Source organism: Nycticebus coucang, chromosome 14 (assembly GCF_027406575.1).
Source record: "Nycticebus coucang isolate mNycCou1 chromosome 14, mNycCou1.pri, whole genome shotgun sequence".
Taxonomy (NCBI): domain Eukaryota; kingdom Metazoa; phylum Chordata; class Mammalia; order Primates; family Lorisidae; genus Nycticebus; species Nycticebus coucang.
The window spans coordinates 64,862,098-64,888,901 of record NC_069793.1 but is presented as its reverse complement, the minus strand read 5'-3'; the positions used below and the strand labels follow the sequence as shown (position 1 = coordinate 64,888,901).

At 44.0% G+C, this 26,804-nt stretch overlaps 2 protein-coding genes across 7 annotated transcripts in view; one reads left to right on the top strand and one right to left on the bottom strand.

The window, feature by feature from the left end:
• Positions 1–1,038, bottom strand: part of RNF121 (ring finger protein 121) — an 83,471-nt gene extending 82,433 nt beyond the window's left edge. For 2 of the 5 annotated variants that reach the window (XM_053562802.1, XM_053562803.1), the window contains exon 1: positions 637–1,038. In XM_053562802.1, coding sequence (XP_053418777.1) covers positions 637–699 — 63 coding nt within the window. In that variant the 5' untranslated portion in view covers positions 700–1,038. The remainder of the gene's footprint in view (positions 1–636) is intronic. The other 3 variants (XM_053562805.1, XM_053562807.1, XM_053562804.1) reach the window with 2 other exon arrangements.
• A 272-nt stretch (positions 1,039–1,310) lies between these two features.
• The window catches only part of XNDC1N (XRCC1 N-terminal domain containing 1, N-terminal like), a 53,645-nt gene continuing 28,151 nt past the window's right edge, over positions 1,311–26,804 (top strand). The window contains exons 1-8 of one of the 2 annotated variants that reach the window (XM_053562788.1): positions 1,324–1,368; positions 7,704–7,781; positions 9,682–9,857; positions 12,628–12,769; positions 13,541–13,696; positions 15,025–15,203; positions 23,587–23,672; positions 24,064–24,236. In XM_053562788.1, coding sequence (XP_053418763.1) covers positions 9,813–9,857; positions 12,628–12,769; positions 13,541–13,696; positions 15,025–15,203; positions 23,587–23,672; positions 24,064–24,236 — 781 coding nt within the window. In that variant the 5' untranslated portion in view covers positions 1,324–1,368; positions 7,704–7,781; positions 9,682–9,812. Of the gene's footprint in view, positions 1,369–7,703; positions 7,782–9,681; positions 9,858–12,627; positions 12,770–13,540; positions 13,697–15,024; positions 15,204–23,586; positions 23,673–24,063; positions 24,237–26,804 lie in introns of both variants that reach the window. The other variant, XM_053562787.1, reaches the window with a different exon arrangement.

Sequence of the window (26,804 nt, the reverse complement as noted above, 5' to 3'; positions counted from 1 at the left end):
ACAAAAAAACAGCCGGGCGTTGTGGCAGGCGCCTGTAGTCCCCGCTACTCGGGAGGCTGAGGCAAGGGAATCGCCTAAGCCCAAGAGCTAGAGGCTGCTGTGAACTGTGACGACACAGCACTCAAACCGACGGCGACAAAGTGAGAGACTGTCTCAAAAAATAAAATAAAATAAAAATAACTCAAGGTTACTATACTAGTAAGATTAGCACTCTTCCTGGTCCGTGTCCCCAACCCCCATCCCAAGCTTAGAGTCCTCTCCCACAGTGGAAATCCGGCCTTTCCCTGCAGAAATTCCCTCCAACTCTTAAACTACCTCTCAGTCCTTCAGTACCAACCTAGGACCATCAGCTAATAATCTCAAAATCTTAACGCCTCTACCCTCTGCGGCCTCTTATCTCTGTCCTCTATCTTCATCCTGGAGACTACCGCAAGTCTTCTACCCTTGTTACCGCTTCGGGGATCCTAAGTCAGAAGTCCCTCTGATTTTCTCTCTCCACGCACCGCCCCCCAATCAGCTCCTTCCCTCTAGGGATCCTTCCCGTCTCTCCTAAGACCCTCTTCCACGACACCTCACTGACCCTTCCTTCCGTTTCAGTCTAAGTATCTCCTCTCCTCGTCTCTCAACTCCACTTACCTCATCCAGCTCCCGTTCCCCAGCAGCACCTCCTCCAACCTCCACCTCCACTACTGCCGCCATCTTCACTGCTCACCCCCTCCCCGCAGTCCCCGCGGGAGCCAGCTGCTTCCGCCGCCCAAGTGCTCCTAGCCAATCGGCCGCGCGGGCTCCTGCAGAGGGGGCGGGGCATCAAGACAAGTGGAGACCTGTCAGGGACCAAGAGACTATCTACCTGCTGCCGGTTTCTGGATCTAGGGGAGATGATTCCCAAGACCTTCCAAGCTTTAACAGGGGAGTGTTCTTGGCAAAAGAAATATTGGACTCGTATTATTTTCAGTACAAACATTTAGCCAGTTCTCTCCCTTGGAGATCCAAAGGGAAAGTCAGCAACTTTCACGACTCTCCCTCACTCTGGGTTCCCAGGAATGGGGGGGGGGGAGTAGGACTACCTTTCCCAGGATGCACTGAATGTGACCCGGAAGCTTAAACTCTACGGAAGAGTTGTAGTAAATGAAAATATACATTAAAACACGTGCAAATGTATTTTTCTGATCTGTCACTACCTGTCTTGCCTTGGTGGGAGTCATTTTCAGAAACAGTGGCCTCTTGAGATTCCAAAACACATTCCTGACCTTCGGGAAGTGAAGTGTGGCGCTTGGGGTCAGAAGGCGGAGGTCAGAGGCCCGATTTGGCGGGAGAATGGGTTTGTGCTCCATTCTCTGAAGCGGCTGCGGCTTTCCATCGTACCGGGTGAGGCGCGCTGCAGTTTGTTGGTGGGGAAGGGAGTGGCTGAAAGGGAGGAGGATGGTCATCAATAAATGGACAAAACGATCCATTTTGAAGGTGTTGTGGAAGTAGCCGTGAGGATTCTTGCCGAAGCTGAGAGCTGAAGAACCTTACTGGACCTCCAGGGCCCCTAAATTCTGCTTCTTATTTATGCTCTCGCGCCACTTCACATATCTTGGTATTCTTTCTTTCTGTCTTTTCTTTTCCTTTATTTCTTTCCTTTTTTTTTTTTTTTTTGAGACAAGAATCTCTCTATGGGCGACGCCTGTGGCCCAATGAGTAGGGCGCCGACCCCATATACCGAGGGTGGTGGGTTCAAACCCTGCCCCGGCCAAACTGCAACAAAAAATAGCCGGGCGTTGTGGCGGGCGCCTGTGGTCTCAGCTACTGGGGAGGCTGAGGCAAGAGAATCGCCTAAGCCCAGGAGCTGGAGGTTGCTGTGAGCTATGATGGCCAAGCACTCTACCAAGGGCATGAGACTCTGTCTCTACAAAAAAAAAAAAAAAAAGAGCCTCACTATGTCGCCCTCGGTAGAGTGTCCTGGCATCACAGCTCACAGCAACCTCAAACTCTTAGACTTAAGCAATTCTATTGCCTCAAACTTCCGACTAGCTAGGACTATAGGCACCCGCCACAACGCCTGGTTAACTTTTTTTTGTTGCAGCTGTCGTTGTTGTTTAGCTGGCCCAGGCCGGGTTCGACCCTGCCACCCTGGGTGTATGTGGCTGGTGCCTAGACAGAGTCTCAAGCTGTCGCCCTGGGTGGAGTGCCGACGTGTCATAGCTCACAGCAACCTCCAATTCTTGGGCTCAAGCGGTCCTCTTGCCTCAGTTTTTCTATTTTAGTACAGATGGGGTCTCCCTTTTGCTCAGATTGGTCTCCAACACATGAGCTCAAGCAATCCACCTGCCTCAGCCTCCCAGAGTACAAAGATTACAGCCATGAGCCACCACGCCCAGCTTGGTATTCTTTCCTACCCCATATCCTGCGTCCCCAGCTCTAACTTTTGCCCTTTTTTTTTTTAGAGACAGAGTCTCACTTTGTCGCCCTTGGTAGGTAGGAAGCCTGTAGTCCTACCGGCTGTAGTCCTATCCTGGCATCACAGCTCACAGCAACCTCTAGCTCTTGGGCTTAGGCGAGTCTCTTGCCTCAGCCTCCAGAAGAGCTGGGACTACAGGCGCCTGCCACAACGCCCGGCTATTTTTTTGTTGCAGTTTGGCGCAGGGGAGGGTGGGTGGTCCAGTTCAAACCCTCCACCCTCGGTATATGGGGCCGGCACCCTACTCACTGAGTCACAAGCTCCCCCCTCCCCTCCTTTTCATACATTTGTTCACTGTGCCAATCCCAACTTATACCTTTGTGACTGATTTTTCAACACCCTGTTCTTTGTGCATTTCAACTGGATAACTTGGAAGCCTGTAGTCCCAGCTCACTTCCCTTTGGGCATCTGGCTGCATCTCTTGGGTGAATAGGACTAGGATGACCATTGGGCTTACAGAATCCCTAAACGCCAGTCAACTTTTATCGAGTCTAACAGAAAATTGCAGGGTAATGTTTGGCTCATCTACAGGTATCTGTTCACTTTTAAAAAACATTTTTTAAAATAGATTTAGGGGCTCAGCGCCTGCCTGTGGCTCAAGCGGCTAAGGCACCAGCCATATACACCTGAGCTGGTGAGTTCAAATCCAGCCCAGCTAGCCAAACAGCAATGACATCTGCAACCAAAAAATAGCCGGGCCTTGTGGCAGGTGCCTGTAGTCCCAGCTACTTGGGAGGCAGAGGCAGGAGAATCACTTGAGCCCAGGAGTTGGAGGTTGCTGTGAGTAGTGATGCCACAGCACTACCCAAGGCGACAGCTTGAGGCTCCGTCACTGTGTGCCCCTGCAAAAAAAAAAAAAAAATCGGTTTAGGAGGTACAGGTTGAACTCTGTTACATGTGTTATTGTATAGCGATGGAGTCTGGGCTTTTGTTGTACTCATCACCCGAGTAATGTATATTATACCCTCATAGATAATTTGTCATCCCTCACCCCCTCCAACCTTCCCCCCCTTGTTAGTTACCAATGTCCTTGTGTGACCATAGTTAAGCTCCCACTTATAAGTGAGAATATGTAGCATTTACTTTTCTATTCCTTAGTTACTTAGGATAATGGTCTCTGGTTCCATCTAAATTGCTGCAAAGGCCATTACTTCATTCTTCCTTATCTGAATAGTACTCCCTGGTGTGTGTGTGTAGGTGCACATACTCATTTCCTTAATCCACCTATCAGATGATGGACACTTAGGTTGAATCCATGTCTTTATGATTGTGAACTATACTGTGATAAACACAAGTGGGGTTTTTTTCTTGTTTGTTTTTGATTTTTATATTTTTGTTTTTTGCTTTTTTACCCCCAGGTGACCCCCTTCACCAGCCATTGTCAAAGGCTAGTGAGATTTTTCTTTGTTTTGTTGTTGTTGTTGGTGGTGGTGGTGGTGTTTTAAGGCAGAGTCTCACTGTATTGCCTGGGCTAGAGTGCCAGGGCCTCAGCCCAGCTCACAGCAATCTCAAACTCCTGGGCTCAAGCCATCCTCTTGCCTCAGCTTACACAGTAGGTGAGACTACAGACACCCGCCACAACATAGTAGAGATGGGATTTCACTCTTGTCTAGGCTAGTCTCAAACTCCTGAGCTCAAAAGATCTTCTTGCCTCAGCCTCCTAGAGTACTAGGATTACAAGTGTGAGCCATTGGACCCAGCCACAGGTGTCTTTTTGATATAATGGTTTCTTTTCTTTTGGGTTCATTTACTTAAAATGAAAATAATTATTCTCACATGAAACTAATATGGTGAATATTATAAAAACTATATGCCCATCACCTTAAATTGACTGTTGACATAATGATCTATTTATGTCCTCTTCTCTTTTTTTTTTGCAGTTTTTGGCTGAGGCTGAGTTTGGGGCCAGCGCCCCTCCAGCGTATGGGGCCAGCGCCCTACTCCCTTGAGCCACAGGCACCGCCCAAATAATTACCTTTTTTTTTGCAGCTTTTTGGCCGGGACTGGGCTTGAACCCACCACCTCCGGCATTTGGGGCTGGCGCCCTACTCCTTTGAGCCAGAGGCGCTGCCCTATGTCCTCGTTTTTTTTTAAAGGTAAAATTATGCAATAAAATCTGGCATGGTGGCTGACGCCTGTAATCCTAGCACTCTAGGAGGCCTAGGTGGGTGGATTGCTGGAGCTCAGGAGTGAGCAAGAGTCAGACCCTATCTCTATAGTCTCAACTCCTCAGGAGGCTGACACAAGAGGATTGCTCAAGCCCAAGAATTTGAGGTTGTTGTGAGCTGTGACACCACAGCACTGTACCCAGGGCAACAGTCTCTCATCCTCCCCAGAAGCAACCATTATTATAAATTAACTGAGAACTCCCAATCTATTAAAAAATATGTGATTCCAGTCTGGTCTGAGTACAGTGGTGTTTACAACTAATTGATCACAACCAGTTACAGATTCCTTTGTTCCTTCTCCTCTCCCACTGCTTCACTTGACTATTAAAAAAAAAAAAAGTAGGGCGGCGCCATATGCCCGAGGATGGTGGGTTCAAACCCAGCCCCGGCCAAACTGCAACAAAAAAATAGCCGGGCGTTGCGGCAGGCGCCTGTAGTCCTGGCTGCTTGGGAGGCTGAGGCAAGAGAATCGCGTAAGCCCAAGAGTTAGAGGTTGCTGTGAGCCGGGTGACGTCATAGCACTCTCCCCGAGGGCGGTACAGTGAGACTGTCGCTACAAAAAAAAAAAAAGTGATTTCATAAACCAGATATAGTATTTTATTGTGTCACTAACAAGTGCTATTTTTTATGTATCATTCTGTAACTTAATTTTTTCACACAGTGTTATTTTGGAGGCCTATGTTTATATACATTTACATCTGATTGATTCCTTTTAACTGTTATATAGTACTCCATTTTATAATATATAGCATTTCGTTTATCCATTCCTCAATTGATAGACATTAGAGTTTTATGGTTTTTTGCAGTTAGAAACATTGTATGTGTCTTTTTGTGCACATCTATCTCTAGAGCTGGGCTATTCAAATAAATCAGCTACTAGCCACATGGGCTATTGTATTCTTGAAATGCAGCTAGTCAGAATTGAGATGTGCTGTAAGTATTTATAAGGGATCCCATTTCCCCACAATATTGTAATCCTTTATATGTATTATCAGACTTTTAAGTTTTTAGCACTCCTAGTAGTAAGAAGTGCTATTTGCAATTTTTTTTTTTTTTTTTTTTTTTTTGTAGAGACAGAGTCTCACTTTATGGCCCTCGGTAGAGTGCCGTGGCCTCACACAGCTCACAGCAACCTCCAACTCCTGGGCTTAAGCGATTCTCTTGCCTCAGCCTCCCGAGTAGCTGGGACTACAGGCGTCCACCACAACGCCCGGCTATTTTTTGGTTGCAGTTTGGCCGGGGCCGGGTTTGAACCCGCCACCCTCGGTATATGGGGCCAGCGCCTTACCGACTGAGCCACAGGCGCCGCCCAGCTATTTGCAATTTTTAACTGGGTTTTTTGGTCATTCAGATTTTTTTTTTTTTTTTTGTAGAGACAGAGTCTCACTGTACCACCCTCGGGTAGAGTGCCGTGGAGTCACACGGCTCACAGCAACCTCTAACTCTTGGGCTTACGCGATTCTCTTGCCTCAGCCTCCTGAGCAGCTGGGACTACAGGTGCCCGCCACAACACCCGGCTATTTTTTTGTTGCAGTTTGGCCGGGGCTGGGTTTGAACCCACCACCCTCGGCATATGGGGCTGGCGCCCCACTCACTGAGCCACAGGCGCTGCCCGGTCATTCAGATTTTATCCTCTGTGAATTGTATGTTTATATCTTCTCCTCAGTTTTCTTTTGTTGTTGTTGTTTGGTTGGTTTTTGAGACAGAGTCTCACTCTGTCACTCTTGGTAGAATGCCATGGCATCATAGCTCTGTAACCTCAAACTCTTGGGCCTGAGCAATCCTCTTGCCTCAGCCTCCCCAGTAGTTGGAACTATGGGGGCCTGCACAAAACTCAACTAATTTTTCTATTTTTGATAGAGACAGGGTCTCGCTCTTGCTCAGACTGGTCTTGAACTCTTGAGCTAAAGCAATCCATCCACCTTGGCCTCCCCAAATGCTAGGATTGCAGGTGTGAGCCTCTACACCCGGCCTCAGTTTTCTATCAGATTGCTTTTCTTAATGATTTGTAGCTTTTTAGAAAAAAATTTTCTGAATACTTTGTAAGTTTATGTTGTTATAAATATCTTTTTTCAGTTAGTCATTTGTGCTTTAATGGTTTATGTTATCTTATTGTTGTTTTTTTTTTTGTAGAGACAGAGTCTCACTTTGTCACCCTCGGTAGGGTACCATGGTGTCACACAGCTCACAGCAACCTCCAACTCCTGGGCTTAGGCGATTCTCTTGCCTCAGCCTCCCGAGGAGCTGGGACTACAGGTGCCCGCCACAGTGCCTGGCTATTTTTTTTTTTTTTTTGCAGTTTGGCCGGGGCCGGGTTTGAACCCACCACCCTCAGTATATGGAGCCAGCGCCCTACTCACTGAGCCATAGGTGCCGCCCTATCTTATTGTTTTTCATGTTTCTGTATTGGATCCATTTGGGTATAATATTTTAGATATGTTGTGAGGTAGAGATCTACTTTTATTTTTCTTCATATTATCAACCAGTTTTCTGAAGTTTATTCATCTTTTTCTAACAGAGTCATGATGCTACACTATCTTATTATCAACCTAACTGGTTTTAAGTGAATCTAAACAGATTCATAGAAATAAGAACATTAAGTACTCATGTTTCTATAGATAGCAGGGAGGTTTTTTTGTTTGTTTTGTTTTGTTTTTGTAGAGACAGAGTCTCACTTTATCATCCTCGGTAGAGTGCCGTGGTGTCATACACCTAACAACAACCTCCAACTCCTGGGCTTAGGCGATTCTCTTGCCTCAGCCTCCAAAGGAGCTGGGACTACAGGTGCCAGCCACAATGCCCGGCTATTTTTTGTTGTTGCAGTTTGGCCGGGGCTGGGTTTGAACCCACTACCCTTAGTATATGGGGCCAGCGCCTTACCCGCTGAGCCACAGGTGCCATCTGATAGTAGAGGGGGTTTGTTCTTTTGTTTTTGAGACAGGGTGTTATCTCACTCTGTTATCCTGGCTAGAGTATATCATAGTTTACTGCAACCTCGAACTCCTGTGATCCTCCTGCCTCAGCCTCATAAGTAGCTGAAACTACTCAGGTGTGCAACACCATGCCCAGCTAATTTTTCTATTTCTTTGTAGAGATGGGGTCTTGCTATATTTCTCAACTGGTCTCAAACAACCCTCCTGTCTTAGCCTCCCAAAGTGCTGGGATTACAGGTATGAAACACCACACCCTGCCTAGAGCTCAGTTTTTTTGGACATTCATTCAGCAAACTTTTGCAAATCAGGAACTATATATCCTTCATTGATTATACAGAAATAGGTCAGACATGAAGCCTGTCCTCCAAGAGTTTACAGATTATCAAGGGACATAAGATATATACATAGATAATTTAATATGAGGCACTCTACGTTAAATACTATATGAGAATTGACAGGATGGAGCTGTCACCATAAGCAGAGGGGAGGTGACATTTGAGCACCAGCAATGCATTAGATTTGACAAATGGAAGACAGAGCATTCTAAACAGAGGCAATAGCATAATAAAAATCTTGGCAGTAAGAAAAAAAAATTTTTTTTGATGGATGAGCTAAGCAAAAAACCATTATGGGTGGGCGGGGTGACTCACGCCTGTAATCCTAGCAGTCTGGGAGGCCAAGGCAGGTAGATTGCCTAAGCTCACGAGTTTGAGACCAGCCTAAGCCAGAGCAAGACCTTGTCTCTAAAAACTAGCCAGGTGTTGTGGTGGGCACCTATAGTCCCAGCTACTCAGGAAGCTGAGGCAAAAGAATTGCTTAAGCCCAAGAATTTGAGGTTGCTGTGAGCTGTGACACCAGGGCACTCTACCAAGGGTGACAAAATGAGACTCTGTCTCAAAAATAATAAAAGCCATTCTGGCAGGAATATATCAGAAGTCATAGGTCATAGACTCATTTTCAGGAGTGAGGTGGGTAACAAACATGAGTAAAATGGGCAGGTATAAATATTTGAAGAGATATCACACCTAAAGACGCTCAGGCAATTTTAAAACTCCTTGCCAAGGAGTAGTTGAAGCAAGGTAATGGATATATGAGAATTTATTATAATAATATGTATAATATGTAAACTTTTCTGTAAAAGTTTAGCAAAAGAAAATGTACAAATACCCATATGACCTTTTTTTTTCTTTTTAAGAAGAGTCTCACTCTGTTGCCCTGGGTCATGGAGTCATAGCTCACAGCAACCTTTAAACTCTTGGGCTTGAGAAATCCTCTTGCCTCAGCCTCCCAAGTAGCTGAGAAGATAGTCATGCACCACCATACCCGGCTAATGTTTCTATATTTAGAAAAGATGGGGTCTTGCTTTTGCTCAGGCTGGTCTCGAACTCCCGAGCTCAAGCAGTCCACCTGCCTCAGCCTCTCAGCGTGCTGTCCACCTGCTTCAGCCTCTCAGAGTGCTAGGCATGAGCCACTGTGCCCAGCCTCATGTGATCTTTTTAACATTAGATAAGCAATACAATGATAGGTAACACACCCCTGATGAGAGGAATAGTAGAAGATAGAGCAGGAAGCAGAGAGGTCTACATTGTAGATGCTTTGAGGAGCCAAATTAATTCATTAATGTGTATTAAGTACATTAATATGAATTGATATGTATTAAGTACCTACCATATAGCAAGGAATTTGCATGTAATCAACAAACCATTAAAGAGTTCTAGTAAAGGAGTAACTTAATAAAAAGCTAATTTAGGAAGATTCATTTTATGGGAAGAAAGAAAACAAAGGAGAGTTGTATCATATATTTAGTTGAACATTATGAATGTATTCATAATTCATCCTTACCATGTTCTAGGTTCTAGGGATATAATGATGAGTGACTTAAGGCATAATTCATGCCCTTCGGAGCTCACCTACATGTAAATCCAACATTAACATATCAATATATTGTTTTGTACTTGCTGTTCTGTTGCCTTGTGGTTGCGTTCCAGTTGTTTTACATTTTCAGAGTCTCAGCTGGTCCAGATTTACTCCCTGACCACAAAGTCCATGTTGGTCATCAGAAATGGGGTAACTGCTGTAAATATCTGCTGTTATCACAGCCATGGCTAGTTTATTTTTCTTTTGTTCTCTTCTTCAGGAGTAATGTGAGGATTCTTTCTCTTCTGGAAGCTGACAGAACAAAAACATAGGCAGTGCATAAGTAGTGACAGAAGAAATCTTGGGAGAAAGCATTTTTGCTTTGTACTTTGGACAGCTCCTGAGCCCACCATGGCTCCTGTGAAGATAAGCCACGTGGTATCATTTTCCTCTCAGGTATATCAATTAGCAAACATGACTTTTTTCTTGATGACTGAAAGGAGTGAGAAAAAATAGAGGTATGGCTCCACTTTCAGGAAATGTCCAATGTAATAAAAGAGATATTGTGCCATCTCTGGAGTTCAGAGTCTAAGAGGAGAAACAGCTCTTGCCTTCAGATTATTCCCAGAGAAATGCAGGAAGCATAAAAGAGATGTTTCTAGAAGTTGAAAGTAAAGAAGGAAGCACCCTCAGGATTCTACACATAGTTTGAAGGGAGCTGTCAAGGTTGTAGGCGCAGAATCTACACCAGGATGCTCAGGAGGGCAGTTTGGTTACTCTGTCATTGAGAGTAGCCCAGAACACTTGAGATGATCCCTCAGCTGCAAGGATATCATCACCACCACCAAGTGTGATCTCAGCCTCTTCCCTAAAAGCTCTGTAATATCCCAGTTAGACCTGGATCCTAAGCCCTGAGCCCAGACTTAATCCAATGTGGCTGTTCTTAGGGACTTCTCACCCTTTCCTCTGTTGTCATTGCTCTATCTGTGGACTCCTTCTCCCATCTATTTTCCCTGGTCTTTGTTAGAGGGTGCCACTGGCATTTGGGGAGCTAAGTCTGCATTCTGTAGCAACATCATTTATATGGTGCCCTCCCGAGCATCCTGGTGTAGATTCTGCACCTATAACCTTGACAGCTCCCTTCAAACTATGTGTAGAATCCTGAGGGTACTTCCTTCTTTACTTTCAACTTCTAGAAACATCTCTTTTATGCTTCCTGCATTTCTCTGGGAATAATCTGAGGGCAAGAGCTGTTTCTCCTCTTAGACTCTGAACTCCCAGAGATGGCCCCAAGCCCTAATGATAATACTGCTTTTGAGTCATTGTGTCAATCAAAACATCCCTGCACATTCAGACACTTAGGGGATCTTTAGTAACTAATATATTAACCCCTATTCTAAATAAAATAAAATTAAAATTACATTTATCCTCCTTACCTGCAATGCATTATGTCACCCTTGGTAGAGTGCCGTGGCATCACAGATCACAGCAACCTCAAACTCTTTGGACTTAAGCGATTCTCTTGCCTCAGCCTCCCAAGTAGCTGGGACTACAGGCACCTGCCACAACGCCTGGCTATTTTTTTGGTTGCAGTTGTCATTGTTGTTTAGCAGGCCCAGGCCAGGCTCGAAACCACCCACTTCGGTGCATGTGACCAGTGCCCTACTCACTGAGCTATGGTCGCCGAGCCAGCCTAAACAGTGTTCTTCACAGACTCTTATTCTTACAAAATGCTAGAGAACAATAGCTATCTACTAGCTTCATGGTTTTCAAAGTATATTCTGTGGAGACCCAAAAGGAGACAAGCATGTCTCTAGGACCCCAACCTGTGTTTTATTTATTTATTTTTTTTTTGTAGAGACAGAGTCTCACTGTACTGCCCTCGGGTAGAGTGCCGTGGCGTCACACAGCTCACAGCAATCTCTAAGTCTTGGGCTTACGCGATTCTCTTGCCTCAGCCTCCCGAGCAGCTGGGACTCTAGGCGCCCGCCACAACGCCTGGCTATTTTTTTTTGTTGTTGTTGCAGTGAACCCGCCACCCTCTGCATATGGGGCCAGCGCCCTACTCACTGAGCCACAGGCGCCGCCCCCAACCTGTGTTTTAACTAGATCTGTGCTTTTATGTGTTAAAAAACTATTCACATACTCACACATGAATGTGAGTTTTCCGTTAAAAGATTGTTTTGTCCTAAAGGACTACCTTGAGAATAAAAAAAAAGAAAAAAGAATTAAAAATATATGTTTGATTGCTAAAACAAAAACAAGGTTGAGGGCGGCGCCTGTGGCTCAGTCGGTAAGGCGCCGGCCCCATATACCGAGGGTGGCGGGTTCAAACCCGGCCCCAGCCAAACTGCAACCAAAAAATAGCCGGGCGTTGTGGCGGGCGCCTGTAGTCCCAGCTACTCGGGAGGCTGAGGCAAGAGAATCGCTTAAGCCCAGGAGTTGGAGGTTGCTGTGAGCTGTGTGAGGCCACGGCACTCTACCGAGGGCCATAAAGTGAGACTCTGTCTCTACAAAAAAAAAAAAAAAAACAAGGTTGAAAACCATGGGTCTAGTCTCTCCCCTTTACTTATGGATGAATATATTTAGATCCAGAGAAATAAAGTAGTTTGCTGAAGGCCTCTCAACAAAAGCATATCTGACTTTGAGTTAGAACTCAGAATTTATAATTTATATCTCAGTATCACTGTTGTTGACTTTGAATAATCACTTTATATCTAAACATCACTTGTAAACTTAAAATAAAAACTGCTATGTTAACAATGACAGGTTCATAAAAACACATCTTTGCCTTATCTCACAGGATAACCATGAAGATAAATAAATTGTGTAATATTGTGTAAATAAAAGAAATAGTACAGTGTGGTGGTTAAGAATTCTGGTTATAGAAACCTGGGAACTCTGCTTCAGTTGGTTATTGGGCCTATGGCCTTTGATAAGTTTCTGAACTTCTCTAAGTATTAATTTATTAATTTGTTAACTAAGAAGTAATACTAGAAACCACCTAAGAGTTGTTAGGAGAATTAAGTGAAGTAGTCTGGTAAATGAGGTAGAAGAAAATAGTATCTATTAATCACTTAGCCCATGACAGCTATATGCCTATGGACTCCAAGCTAGTTCATTTCCTATCATGTTAGGATGCCTAGAAAGGTTTGGAACTGTAGGGATCCCTTATTGTTTGGCATCCTTTTTCCCTTGGACCTGATTTTCTTCTCCTCTGACTTAGGATCCCAAGTATCCTGTAGAGAATTTGCTGAACACAAACAGTCAGAGGAGACCTTGGCTCAGCTCCCCCCAGGACAAGAGTGGGCAACTGAAAGTGGAGTTACAGCTGGAGAGGGCAGTGCCCATTGGCTACATTGATGTGGGTGAGTTCTCTGGGGCCTAGGAACCTCAGGGAGAACACATCCTCTCACCATTCGCCTGATATGTCTCTCTTCATTCTGTTTGAGCAGTCTTTATAGAACAAGTCCTACCTGAGTGTGATGGGAAATGTGGCCCTTGTCCTTGTGTGGAGAATACCGAGGGTTCCATTCACATGGAATATAATGTAGATGGTGCTCCTTGAATTATGCAACTGCCCTGCTTTGATCTGAGTGATCTGGGTAAAGCCTTAGAATATTGACATAATAATAATTACCAACAAATAGAATCTGTGTACACCTCTAAAAGTGTCAGGAGGATGCTGGAGGGATGAACTGTGCAAGGATAATTTGGGAAAGCTGCATAGGAGTTCATGGATTGAGAACGTTGTCCTTAGAATTCTCTGGAATAGAGAACTGTCAAAGACCACTAGTCTCAGCTTTGTCAGGACAGAGAGATGTTGGGCTTCCTTGCAAGGATTTAAAAGACACAGAATTTAGCACTGCCTACCTGGGCCAGAGGTCAGAGAAGCTCAGGTCCCTTCAGTTAGGATAAGGTTTCCAGCTAGGAAGAACATGGTAAACACATGACATTGTCATTTAGTGGGTTGGCATTGCATCCCATTTCAGGTACCGGCTCCTTGAGGGACTACACATGTTGCTAGACCTTTCTGGCTTCCAGCTAAATCTAGAGTAGACAAGTTTCCTCTTCAACCCTAATCTCTCTTTTGCAATCATCCCATCACTCTTATGCTTCTCTCAACCTTTTGTCCCCAGGTAACTGTGGCTGTGCTTTCCTACAAATTGATGTGGGCCGTTCTTCCTGGTCCTTGGACAAACCTTTCATCACCCTGCTCCCTGCAACCATGCTGATGTCCCTAACTGACTCAAAGCAGGGGAAAAACCGCTCGAGGGTCCGCATGTTTAAAGCTGGTAAAGAAGGCAAAGGGTGACAGGAGGGTGGGCTGTAGTCTTTATGAAACAGAGAGATGCAATACTTACAGGCCTGGAGTGCTGTTTGATGTAGACTCGGGAAGGGAGCCTGTGCAGGGGTTTAGTTGTATCTTTTTGGGGGATAGGGTAGTTAATGAGTGGTACGCTCTTGTGTGAGGTCTGCATGATGAGAATGCATGATAGCTGGGGAAGTTTATGAACTAGGATTTATATTTACACATACTTATTGCTTACTCTGTCTTTGTTCGTATAAATATGTATAAGTGTGGGTGTAGAATAAATACTTAAGTGATGGCAGGCTATATGATGGTTATAAGTTATGTAGTATTTATGCAAATTTCTGTGTTCTTCGATAGGCATTGCAGAAGAAACATCAGATCTAATGCTTGACCTCTAGGGACTTACAATCTTGTAAGGATTTGTCTGTGTTTAAATTGGAGGTGTTGGGGCCAGCCACAGTGGCTCACATCTGTAATCCTAGCACTCTAGGAGGCCAAGGCAGGTGGATTGCTTGAGCTCATGAGTTTGAGACCAGCCTGAACAAGAGCAAGACTCTGTCTGAAAATAGCCAGGTATTGTGGTAGGCACCTGTAGTCCCAGCTACTCAGGAGGCTGAAGCAAGAGGATTTGCTTGAGCCCAAGAGTTAGAGGTTGCTATGAGCTATGACGCCATAGTGCTCTACTGAGGATGACATAGTAAGACTATCTCAAAAAAAATAAAATAAAATAAAAAATAAATTGGAGGTGTTGTGATGTTCTAAAGGAAAAGTGATATTGGAGGGGCATATAAGGTGGAAGGGTTGAAGTACTGACTGGATAGTGTTAGGAATTGAAGAGGTAAGGGATTTATGATGTTGGAATGTAAGACTGTCAGTGTGTAGGGCACGTGGTGGTTAAGATCTTGTGGACTAGGGAGGGTTAATATATCTTAGCTAATCTTCTAGGCAAATGGTCTCCCCAGGCCCCAGCACTACACGTACCTCCTATTCAAATGAGATATTGATGAGGCCACTGGAGAGGTATACAATGAAGAGATACTGATGCTGGAAATAGTGTGGAATCATGACAAAGGAGTGATGCTGGAAAGGCAAGGGATGAGATTTGAGAGTCCCCAACTAGCCTGCCTGGCAATACCTGAGCACCAAAGCCTGAGGGAACATTTACTGATTACGTCTGCCCTTCCTTTTGTTGGAGTTTACTCTATATAGTCCCTGTCTTTTCCTTCCTCAGTTTGACATTGTCTTCTGCTCCCCCTCCCTTTTATGCAATTCCTTTAGTCTTCTTTTTTTTTCTCTTTTTTCTTTGAGATGATTTCCTGGCTCCAGCCTCAGAAGAGTCATGGGATCGACTTCGCCTGACCTGCTCCCAACCCTTCATACGTTACCAGTCCTTTGGCCTGTCCTTTCTGCAGGTGCGTTCCTCTCTGGACTCCTTAGATGACCCTGTGATGGATTCCTCACCCTCTGTGAGCTTTGGCCCGAGTCAGGTATGTATGATGGTGAAGCAATGATTTAATTTTCTCTCCCTTTTCAGGTTTCTGAATAAGAAGCCAGTGTTTGATTGAGGAACATGCGCGCGCGCGCGCGCACACACACACACACACAAACACACGCATGTGCGCAAGCATCAGTGGACTTGATACCCTTTCTTACAGTTGGGAGAGAATTCCTCTTCTTCCCTCTCTCACACATGGAAGATGCAAGTGAATGAGCCTTGCAAATAGTGTACACAAGCTATTTGATTATTTGTTCTTTAACCATAATGAAATTCTTTTTGAGTCCAAACTTAACCTCATGGTTCATTTCTATTTCTCATACTTTTTAACCTCATGCCTAGAAAGTCCCAAGGTTCTCTTGTAGTCCCTCTGTCATTGTTGTTCCCAGATCAACCTGCCATGCAAAGTTATAGTCTTAGATATGCGCTCTGCAATTTCCTTTGTCCCCCTGCTTTTCTCCCTATATAAAACATCTGAATATGCATACCTCGTAGATGTTCCAGGTTTGGTTCTAGATGACTGCGATAAAGTAAATCACACAAATTTTTTTTTTCCTAGTGCATATAAAAATTATGTTTACAGCTCAGCACCCGTAGCTCAGAGAGTAGGGCACTGGCCACATGCACCGAGGCTGGCGGGTTCGAGCCCAGCCCAGGCCTGCTAAACAACAATGACAACTGCAACCAAAAAATAGCCGGGTGTTATGGCAGGTACCTGTAGTCCCAACTACTCGGGAGTCTGAGGCCAGAGAATTGCTTAAGCCCAAGAGTTTGAGGTTGCTATGAGTGTGATGCCACAGCACTCTACCAAGGGCGACATAATGAGGCTCTGTCTAAAAAAAAAAAAAAAAAAAATTATGTTTACACTGGACTGTAGTCTATTAACTGTGCAACAGCTTTATAACTAAAAACACATGTATGTGTCTTGATTAAAAAAATATTACTTGGGCGGCGCCTGTGGCTCAGTCGGTAGGGCGCCGGCCCCATATACCGAGGGTGGCGGGTTCAAACCCGGCCCCGGCCAAACTGCAAAAAACCAAAAAATAGCCGGGCGTTGTGGCGGGCGCCTGTAGTCCCAGCTACTCGGGAGGCTGAGGCAAGAGAATCGCTTAAGCCCATGAGTTGGAGGTTGCTGTGAGCTGTGTGAGGCCACGGCACTCTACCGAGGGCCATAAAGTGAGACTCTGTCTCTACAAAAAAAAAAAAAAAAAATATTACTTTAGCCGGGCGTTGTTGCGGGCGCCTGTAGTCCCAGCTACTCGGGAGGCTGAGGCAGGAGAATCGCCTAAGCCCAGGAGTTGGAGGTTGCTGTGAGCTGTGTGATGCCACAGCACTCTACCGAGGGCAATAAAGTAAAACTCTGTCTCTACAAAAAATAAAAAATATATTACTTAAGGCTTGGCGCCTATAGCACAGGTTATGGCACCAACCACATATACCCAGGCTGGCAGGTTTGAACCTGGCCTGGGCCAGCTAAACAACAATGACAACTGCAACAAAAAAAAGTTAACCAGGCATTGTGGCAGGTGCCTATAGTCCTAGCTAATTGGAAGTTTGAGGCAATAGAATTGCTGAAGTCCAAGAGTTTGAGGTTGCTGTGAGCTGTGATGCCAGGACACTCTACCGAGGGCAACATAGTAAAACTCTGTCTCAAAAAAAAAAAATATATATATATATATTTATATATGTATGTAACTTAAAAATGCCAACAGTCATCTCAGCTGGCAGTGAGTAATAATATTTTGGCTGGTAGAGGGTGTTGTCTCTATGTTTATGGCTATTTCATAAGGCTATTGCTGCCTGAGATACTGATGATGGCTCAAGGTTGGGGTGGCTATGGTAATTCCTTAACATAAGACAGTAATGAAGTGTGCTGCATCAATCAACTCTTTCACAAAAGATTTCTCCATAGCACATGATATTATTTAATACAGTGGTTCTCAACCTTCCTAATGCCAGGACCCTTTAATACAGTTCCTCATGTGTGGTGACCCCAACCATAAAATTATTTTTGTTGCGACTTCATAACTGTAATTTTGCTACTGTTATGAATCGTAATGTAAATATCTGATATGCAGGATGTATTTTCATTGTTACAAAGGGGTCGCAACCCACAGTTTGAGAACCATAGGTTTAATAGCATTTTAAACACAGTAGGATTTCTTTCATAATTGGAGTCAATTGTCTTAAACCCTGCTGCTGCTTTATCAACTAAATATTTTAAATCCTTTGTTGTCTATTCAACAGTGTTCACAACATCTTTACCAGGAGTAGATTACATCTCAATAAAACACTTTGTTTCTCATCCATAGAAGTAAATCCTCATCTGTTCAAGTTTTACCATGAGATTGCAGCAGTTAGGTCACATCTTTAGGCTCTACTTCTAATTCTAGTTTTCTTGTATTTCCACTCCATCTGCGGTTACTTCTTTCACTGAAGTCTTAAATCCCCCAAAGTCATCTGTGAGAGTTAGAATCACCTTCTTCCAAACTCCATTTAATTTTTTATATTTTAACCACCTCCCATGAATCACAAATGTTCCTAATTGCATCTAGAATGGTGAATCTGGCTCGGCCCCTGTAGCTCAAGCGGCTAGAGTGCCAGCCACATGCACCAGAGCTAACAGGTTCGAATCCAGCCTGGGCCTGCTAAACAACAATGACAACAACAACCAAAAAATAGCCCTGTAGTCCCAGCTACTTGGGAGGCTGAGGCAAGAGAACCGCTTATTCTTTGCAAAAACCCATTCCTTCAGTCTAATGATGAAAAAAATATCAGACAAAACTAGATTGGGAGACAATCTACAGGATATCCAGCCAGTATTTCCCAGCCTCCCAGGAGTTGGAGGTTGCTTTGAGCTGTAATACCACGGCACTCTACGCAGGGCACAGCCTGCAGCTCTGTCTCAAAAAAAAAAAAAAAAAATAGAATGGTGAATCCTTTCCAGAAGTTTTTTTGGGTTTTGTGTTTGTTTGTTTTTGTTTTGTTTTTTTCTTGAGACAGAGCCTCAAGCTATCAGCCTCAATATCACAGGCCGTGTTCGAACCCGCCAGCTCTGGTATATGTAGCTGGCGCCTTAGCCGCCTGAGCTACAGGAACCACCCCCAGAAGGTTTTCAATTATAATTTCCCAGGACCATCAGAAGAATCAGAATCTGAGGTAGCAATAGCCTTATGAAATTTTTTTTCTTTTTTTGAAACAGTCTCATTATGTCGCCCTCGGTAGAGTGCCATGGTGGCACATCTCAGAGCAACCTCAAACTCTGGAGCTTAAGCGATTCTCTTGCCTCAGCCTCCCAAGTAGCTGGGACTACAGGCGCCTGCCACAACGCCTGGTTAATTTTTTGTTGTTGTTGTAGTTGTCACTGTTTGGCAGGCCCGGGCCGGGTTCAAACCTACCAGCCCCAGTGTATGTGGATGGCGCCCTAACCGCTGAGCTACAGGCACTGAGCCAAAAACATTAATCTTATGCATCTCCTTCAGAGCTCTTGGGTGACTAGGTACATTGTCAATGAGCAGTAATATTTTGAAAAGAGTTTTTTTTCCCCTGAGTAGGAGGTCTCAACAAAGAGCTTAAAATATTTCAGTAAACCATGCTATAAACAGATAAGCCATCATCTAGGCTTTGTTATACCATTTATAGGTGGAGTAAATTGAGCATAATTCTTAGGGGCTCTAGGATTTTCAGCATGGTAAATAGAGCACTAGCTTTAACCTACCCTGTTTCCCCGAAAATAAGACATCCTCTGAAAATAAGACCTACTTACAGGAAAGAAGACGTCCCCTGAAAATAAGACCTAGCGCATCTTTGGGAGCACACCTTAAAATAAGACACTTTTATTTTCAGGGAAACAGGGTAGTTACTAGTTATATTAGCACCCTCACAGGAGAGTCAGCCTGTTCTTTGTGGCTTTGAAGCCGGGAGTTGATTTTTCTTTAGCTATAAAGGTTTTAGATAGTATCTTCTGTCAGTGGAAGGTTGTTTCATCTATATTGAAAATCTTTTGGGTGGCGCCTGTGGCTCAGTGAGCGGGGCGCCGGCCCCATATACCGAGGTGGCGGGTTCAAACCTGGCCCCGGCCAAACTGCAACAAAAAAATAGCTGGGCATTGTGGCGGGTGCCTGTAGTCCCAGCTACTCGGGAGGCTGAGGCAGGAGAATCGCCTAGGCCCAGGAGTTGGAGGTTGCTGTGAGCTGTGGGAGGCCACGGCACTCTACCAAGGGTGATAAAGTGAGACTCTGTCTCTACAAAAAAAAAAAAGAAAATCTTTTGAGTATAGCCATCTTCCTTAATGACCTTAGCTAGATCTTCTGGATAACTTGCTGCAGCTTTTCTCTCCATTAGCACTTGCTGCTTCACCTTGTACTTTTATGTTATGGAGATTGCTTCATTTATTAAACCTCATGAACTAACCTCTGCTAGCTTCCTTGTTTTCTTTTGCAGCTTCCTCACCTCTTTCAGCCTTTATACAATTTAAGAGAGGTGAGAGTCTTGTTCTGGATTACGCTTTGGCTTAAGGTAATGTCATGGCTGGTTTGATCTACTATCCAGAACTCTACAACCTTCTCCACATAAGCAATAAGGCTGTTTAACTTTCTTATCATTTCTGTGCTCCCAGAGTGCTAGATTACAGGCATGAGCCACTGTTCCCAGCCACAAATATGAATATTTAATCATACAAAGCCCAACTTGTAATTTTAGAGATGAAAAAAACAAACCTAGAGGTCATCATGCCCTAACCACCTCTTTTTATATCTCAGAAAAGGATACTATATATCCAAAGTTGTACAATGAGTCAGAACAGAGTTCAGATTAGAAATCAAGTCTCCTGTCATTTTACCTTTCTGCTTCCTATGCACAATGCTTGACATCCAAAGGAATTCCAATTCACAGGAGTGAATCTCACAAGAGTTACTGCTGTTGAAGTTACTGAGAAAAAGAAAAGACAGCATCAGGAAGGGAAAAAAAGTAAATGCTTTTATAGTACAGTCTTAGGAGAGACCCAGAGAACTGAGATAAAGTCAAGCTTGGTCTGAGATTTGTTCTTCCATTATAGAAAGGGCTAAAAAAACACTAAAAGGACCAAAGGGGGGAGGCAGTTTAGTTTGGTTGTGCTCCCACGTTTCAGTATTGCAGTGCTGAGAGCTGACATGAATGGAGCTAGATCTCTGTTAACCTGGAAATTCAATAAAATGGAAACTCTGTGAGATTGGGGAGCTGTCTGTCTTGTTCTGTAACACATTCCTGACACCTAGAACAATGAGAACAATGCCTAGAGCAAAGTAAGCTTTTTGTGTAAATGTTCATTATATAAGTGACCTTTCTTTTTTGTTTGTTTGTTTTTTTATAAGTAGCCTTTCAAAGGGGAATTGTAGTTAGAGTCAGCATAAAATTTATCATTGAGGGCAGAGTGTGTGGCTCAGTGAGTAGGATGCCAGCCCCATATACCGAGGGTGGTGGGTTCAAACCCAGCCCCGGCCGAACTGCAACAAAAAAAATAGCCGGGAGTTGTGGCGGGCACCTGTAGTCCCAGCTGCTCGGGAGGCTGAGGCAAGAGAATCACATAAGCCCAAGAGCTGGAGGTTGCTGTGAGCCATGTGACGCCACGGCACTCTACCAAGGGCAGTAAAGTGAGACTTCGTCTCTACAAAAAAAAAAAAATTATCATTGAAACCAAGATACTTTAAGGGCAAAAGAGAGTGCTATTAATAATTACACTGAGACAACAGACATAAAGCAGAACTGTCCCAGGCAAACCAGGACATATGGTCACACTAATTTTAGGATAAATAAGGTTTCCCAAAATCTTTTCCATTTTGGCCACCTAAATTCCTCTGCACCTCTAAGACCATAGTGGAGCAAAGGAAAAAAGGAGTCAGCAACTCCAGAACCATGTCAGAAAGGCATTGAACATCAACAGCAGGGTGACACATACATGCCAATACCTTATGAAACTGTGGTAAAGGGGCGGCGCCTGTGGCTCAAGGAGTAGGGCGCTGGTCCCATATGCCGGAGGTGGTGGGTTCAAACCTAGCCCCGGCCAAAAGAAAAAAAAAAAAAGAAACTGTGGTAAAGGGAGGTCCTGAAACATTTCTACAAGAGACAGATGAAAACAAATTGATGGTACTCAATTTTATAATTCGTCTAAATTTCCTAATGTATCCTTCCAATTGGTATTTTATAATAAAACAGAACATAAGGGCTTTTAACCTTCTAAATATGGTTATTATGATCACCAATTTTCTAGTATGAAACACAAATACAGAAATTTAGTGCGGTACCCCAGGTCACACTGCCAAATAAGTCTTGGAGTAGATTTGAACCTAGGCTACGACACCAACTACCCTGTGCTCAGAAGCTCAATTCCTAATGATTAATCTCATTCAGAGTTAAAGTTAAATTAATTATCTCTACATGCCCATACCCCTTTTAGTAGTATTCACTCTAACATTCATAAGAAAGGTAAAGAAAAAATGAAAACCCTGGAAAACTAAAATATTTCAAAATTAATGCTAAGTACAAAAAGGGATTATAATGGCAAAATTGGAAAATGTTAAACAGTGAATGAAAATGAAGCCAAAGCCATGCTTTGCAAAAAAGACATTTACCTTTACAAGAATTTCTGATGGGCTGGGCATGGTGATTCACACCTATAATCCTAGCATGTTGGGAGGCTAAAATGGCAGGATCACTTGAGGTCAGGAGTTTGAGACCAGCCTGAGTGAGAACCATACCCTGAGACCTTGTCTCTACAAAAAAAGAAAGAAAGAAAAATTAGTCTGGCATGGTAGCGTACACCTGTGGTCCCAGCTACTTGGGAGGCTGAGGCAGGAGGATCATTTGATCCCAGAAGTATGAAGTTATAGCAAGCTATAATGACAGCACTGCACTCTATCCTAGACAACGGAGCAAGACACTATCTCAAAAAAAAAAAACTATGTTGGAAGAACAGAGCTGGAAATTAAAGAAAAATACATTTTTAATGGGGGAAGAAATTTGGATAAATAGAAATAGTCACAGATAAACTGAATTTTGACAAAGAATTAAGAAACTATAAAAAAAAAACTAACTTTTTTCTTTCTTTGGGATGCCACACCATTTCTCTCTCCTTTTCTTCCTTACTTTCTTTCCCTCTCTCCAAAATAACTTAGACTTTTATATCTAAAAAAAAAAATTAAGGGCGGCGCCTGTGGCTCAGTGAGTAGGGCACCGGCCCCATATGCCGAGGGTGGCGGGTTCAAACCCAGCCCCGGCCAAACTGCAACAAAAAAATAGCCAGGCGTTGTGGCGGGCGCCTGTAATCCCAGCTGCTCGGGAGGCTGAGGCAAGAGAATCGCGTAAGCCCAAGAGTTAGAGGTTGCTGTGAGCCGTGTGAGGCCACGGCACTCTACCCGAGGGCAGTACAGTGAGACTCTGTCTCTACAAAAAAAAAAAAATTAAAATACTGTAGCATACCACATAAATAAAATCTTTATGCAGAAAAGATCTACTGGGAGATTATTGCACATAGATATTTCTAGGGCTAAAAGCAAGGTTATAAAATCCCGGTAATAGCTAGAATGACTGATGCTAGAGCTGTGATACCTATGTATACATACATACATACACAAACCTCTTTATAGATGTCTAAAAATGGTAGGTGAACAGAATTGATCACAAATAAATCATACTGAAAAGTAAACAATATTGTGGCTTGGCGCCTGTAGCTCAAGCGACTAAAGTGCCAGCCACACACACTGGAGCTGGCGGATTCGAATCCAGCCTAGGCCTAACAACAATGACAGCTACAACCAAACGATAGCCAGCCAGGTGTTGTAGCAGGCACCTGTAGTCCCAGCTACTTGGGAGGCTGAGGCAAGAGAACCCTTTAAGCCCAGGAGTTGGAAGTTGCTGGGAGCTGTGATGCCATGGCACTCTACCCAGGGCAACCGCTTGAGGCTCTGTCTCAAAAAAAAAAAAAGTAAACAAGGGCGGCGCCTGTGGCTCAGTGAGTAGGGCGCCGGCCCCATATGCCGAGGGTGGAGGGTTCAAACCCAGCCCCGGCCAAACTGCAACAAAAAAATAGCTGGGCGTTGTGGCGGGCGCCTGTAGTCCCAGCTGCTCGGGAGGCTGAGGCAAGAGAATCGTGTAAGCCCAGGAGTTAGAGGTTGCTGTGAGCCGTGTGACGCCCCGGCACTCTACCCGAGGGCGGTACAGTGAGACTCTGTCTCTACAAAAAAAAAAAAAAAAAGTAAACAATATTATTAAATAATATTTAGAAGAGAATAATAGTATAATTATCCCAAAATAGTCCAATCAGTTCAAAGTAGGCCCTGGGTAGCAGTGTCCCCTAGTGGTGAATCTTGGTATTTCATATTTCTCCCTTTTCTTCTCAGGGATCTTCTGATGTTCGGGAGTCTGGTCCGAGCCCCTGGTTGGCTAATCCTTCCATCCGGAGGACATTCTTCCCAGATCCCCAGACGTACGTAGTTGCCAGAGTGGGGGTTTCCCAGCCACTTCTCAGATCTTTCTCCTGGAAGAAAAAGTCTGCCACACCTTCAAACCATAGCATTCCCTCAAACCAAATGCCTGTCACTGTCTTTTCACTGCTGTATTCTAGATTGTTTAGCTGAAGGTCTTTCATCACACTGCCCCAAATAAAGTATTGTGTAATTGTCAAAAAAAAAAAAAAAAGAAAAGTCTGCCAAGTCACTCTAGGCACAAACCCAACCTGGGTTTGCTGAATTCATCACATACCTAAGCCTAACCCTATCTATATATCAAACCAGCTTTTTTGGTTAGATGCCATTGGCTTGGGTGAGCAGAATGAGGTCTATGTCTCAAATGAAACCACATACTCTGTTTCCCGGCAGAAACACCAAGAAAATTTCAGAGCTTAGGAACATGCTAACACAGCTACAGCCGGGGGGTCTGGGGCGTTCAGCCCGCATGGTGCTTTCAGCTGCCCTCCGGACACCTCCAGCCAGGATGGCAAGCCCAGAGAACAACTACACAGAACCAGGTACCAGTCATCCAGATAGTACAGGTAAGGCCCCTGACCTGCTCTTTACAGTCCCTAACAATGACCTTTCTCTCTGAATGTACCATTGCTATATAGGAATGACTCACAAATAGGACTTCATGCACTAGAAAAGACACTTTTCAGTGTTTTTTTATCAGAGAGAAATCAAATATTGTATAGTAATTGACAGAGCACTGGCCTGGGAATCTAAGAAATAGGAATCTTTATTCTTTGGGCCTTAGTTCTCTCATCTTCAAAGTGAAGGAATTAAACCAAAAAGTATCTAGTCCTCTTGTTCCGTGATTATCTCAGAAAGATAAATAAATCAGAGTACTGGTATATGTAGTTTATTACAGAAATAGTTGGAGAATAGTGTAATTTTACCACAGAGGAAGAAAAGAATAAGAAAGTTTAGAATTCTGCTTTGTATTAGACATTGCTGGGCATTTTTACTTAATGTTTAGCAACAAACTTAGAAAATACATGTTGTTATCCTCATTTTACAAAAGAAATTGGCATTCCCGGAGGTATTTTCTGAGTCACACAGCTAGTTAAGTAGTAGAGCCAGGATTTGCATCCTAAAACTCTTATTCATTTTACTATGCTAGACAGGAAGAGAGAGGAAACTTTGGAAAATTAACAAAAACAGGGGCAGTGCCTGTGGCTAAGTGGGTAGGGCGCTGGCCCCATATACCGAGGATGGCGGGTTTGAACCTGGCCCCAGCCAAAGTGCAACAAAAAATAGCCGGGTGTTGCAGCAGGTGCCTGTAGTCCCAGCTACTCGGGAGGCTGAGGCAAGAGAATCTCCTAAGCCCAGGGGTTGGAGGTTGCTGTGAGCTGTGGCGCCATGGCACTCTACCAAGTATGACAAAGTGAAACTCTATCTCCAAAAAAAAAAAAAATTAACAAAACAGAATGGTTTATTGTTTTAGTGTGAAAAAAAAAATTTTTTTTTTTTTCTAGAGACAGAGTCTCACTGTACCGCCCTCGGGTAGAGTGCTATGACGCCACACGGCTCACAGCAACCTCTAACTCTTGGACTTACGCGATTCTCTTGCCTCAGCCTCCCGAGCAGCTGGGACTACAGGCGCCCGCCACAATGCCCGGCTATTTTTTTGTTGCAGTTTGGCCGGGGCTGGGTTTGAACCCGCCACCCTCGGCATATGGGGCCGGCGCCCTACTCACTGAGCCACAGGCGCCGCCCCTAGTGTGAAAATTTTTAAGAGGAAAATGTTATCTGCATTTCAAAGGACTAAAAAAAAAAGAAAGAAAGAAAAGAAAGGCATATAAATAAAAATAGCGAAGGTGGCGCCTGTAGCTCAAGGAGTAGGACGTCAGCCCCGTGGCGGGTTCAAGCCTGGCCCCAACCAAAACTGAAAAAAAAAAAAAGAAAGGCATGCATTTCAAAGGACTAAACAAAATAGTAAAATAATGAGTATATAATTTCATTGCAAAAATAAGGCATATTGGTTATCTCTTGTTGAATGAGAAATTGTCCCAAAACTTACTAGCTTAAAACATGTACCATCTCACAGGTTGTTATAGTTAAAAATGTGGGCATGGCTTAGCCGGGTTCTCCGGCTCTCGGTTTGTCACAGGCTGCAGTCATCTCAAGACTCAACTGGAAGAGATCTGCTCCCTAACTCACTCACCTAGCTGTTGGTGATACGCGGTTCCTCAGGGACTGTTGGACTTAGGCTTCCCTTAGTTCCTTTGCCATGAGAGCCTCTCCATGGAGCCTCTCCAAGGATGGCAGCTTGTTTCATCAGAATGAGCAAATGAGAGAGCAAGAAGTATCCCCAGAGAGAGAGAGAGAAATCACAATCTTTTGTAACCTAGTCACAGAAATGCCATTTCATTGCTTTTACTGCATTCCAAATTCTGTTCATTAGAAGCAAGTTACCAAGTCCAGCTTACACTCAGGGGGAGGCATGAATACCAGGAAATAACAACCATTCCCAAAGCTGTCTACCATAAAAGGAAAAGCTGTCTCTTGTTATTTTAAGAGGAGAACAGAAGGGAACTAATCATTTTGGGACACTTACTATAGGCTGGGCACTGGAGCTATCAAAGCACATTGAAATATATTAAATGCTGGCTCGGTGTCTGTGGCTCAAGCGGCTAAGGCGCCGGCCACATAAACCTGAGCTGGCGGGTTCGAATCCGCCAAACAACAATGATGGCTACAACCAAAAAATAGCCAGGCATTGTGGTGGGTGCCTGTAGACCCAGCTACTTGGGAGGCTGAGGCAGGAGAATCGCTTGAGCCCAAGAGTTGGAGATTGCTGTGAGCTGTGATGCCACAGCACACTACCCAGGGCAACAGCTTGAGGCTCTGTCTCAAAAAAAAAGAAAAATAATATTAAATGCTGTATAAAGAAATTCATAAATACTGGATAACTGGACAGATAGTGGTTTTTTATTAATGCTCATTTGACATCTATTTTCTGAACATCTCTTATCTGCTGATCACTGTGCTAGGTGCCAGGGATACCACAGTAAATAAAATAGCAACATTCCTACCCTAATAGAGCAAGACATGTCCATGTCACACAAATAAATTTAAAACTTAAAACTGTGATAAGTACTTTC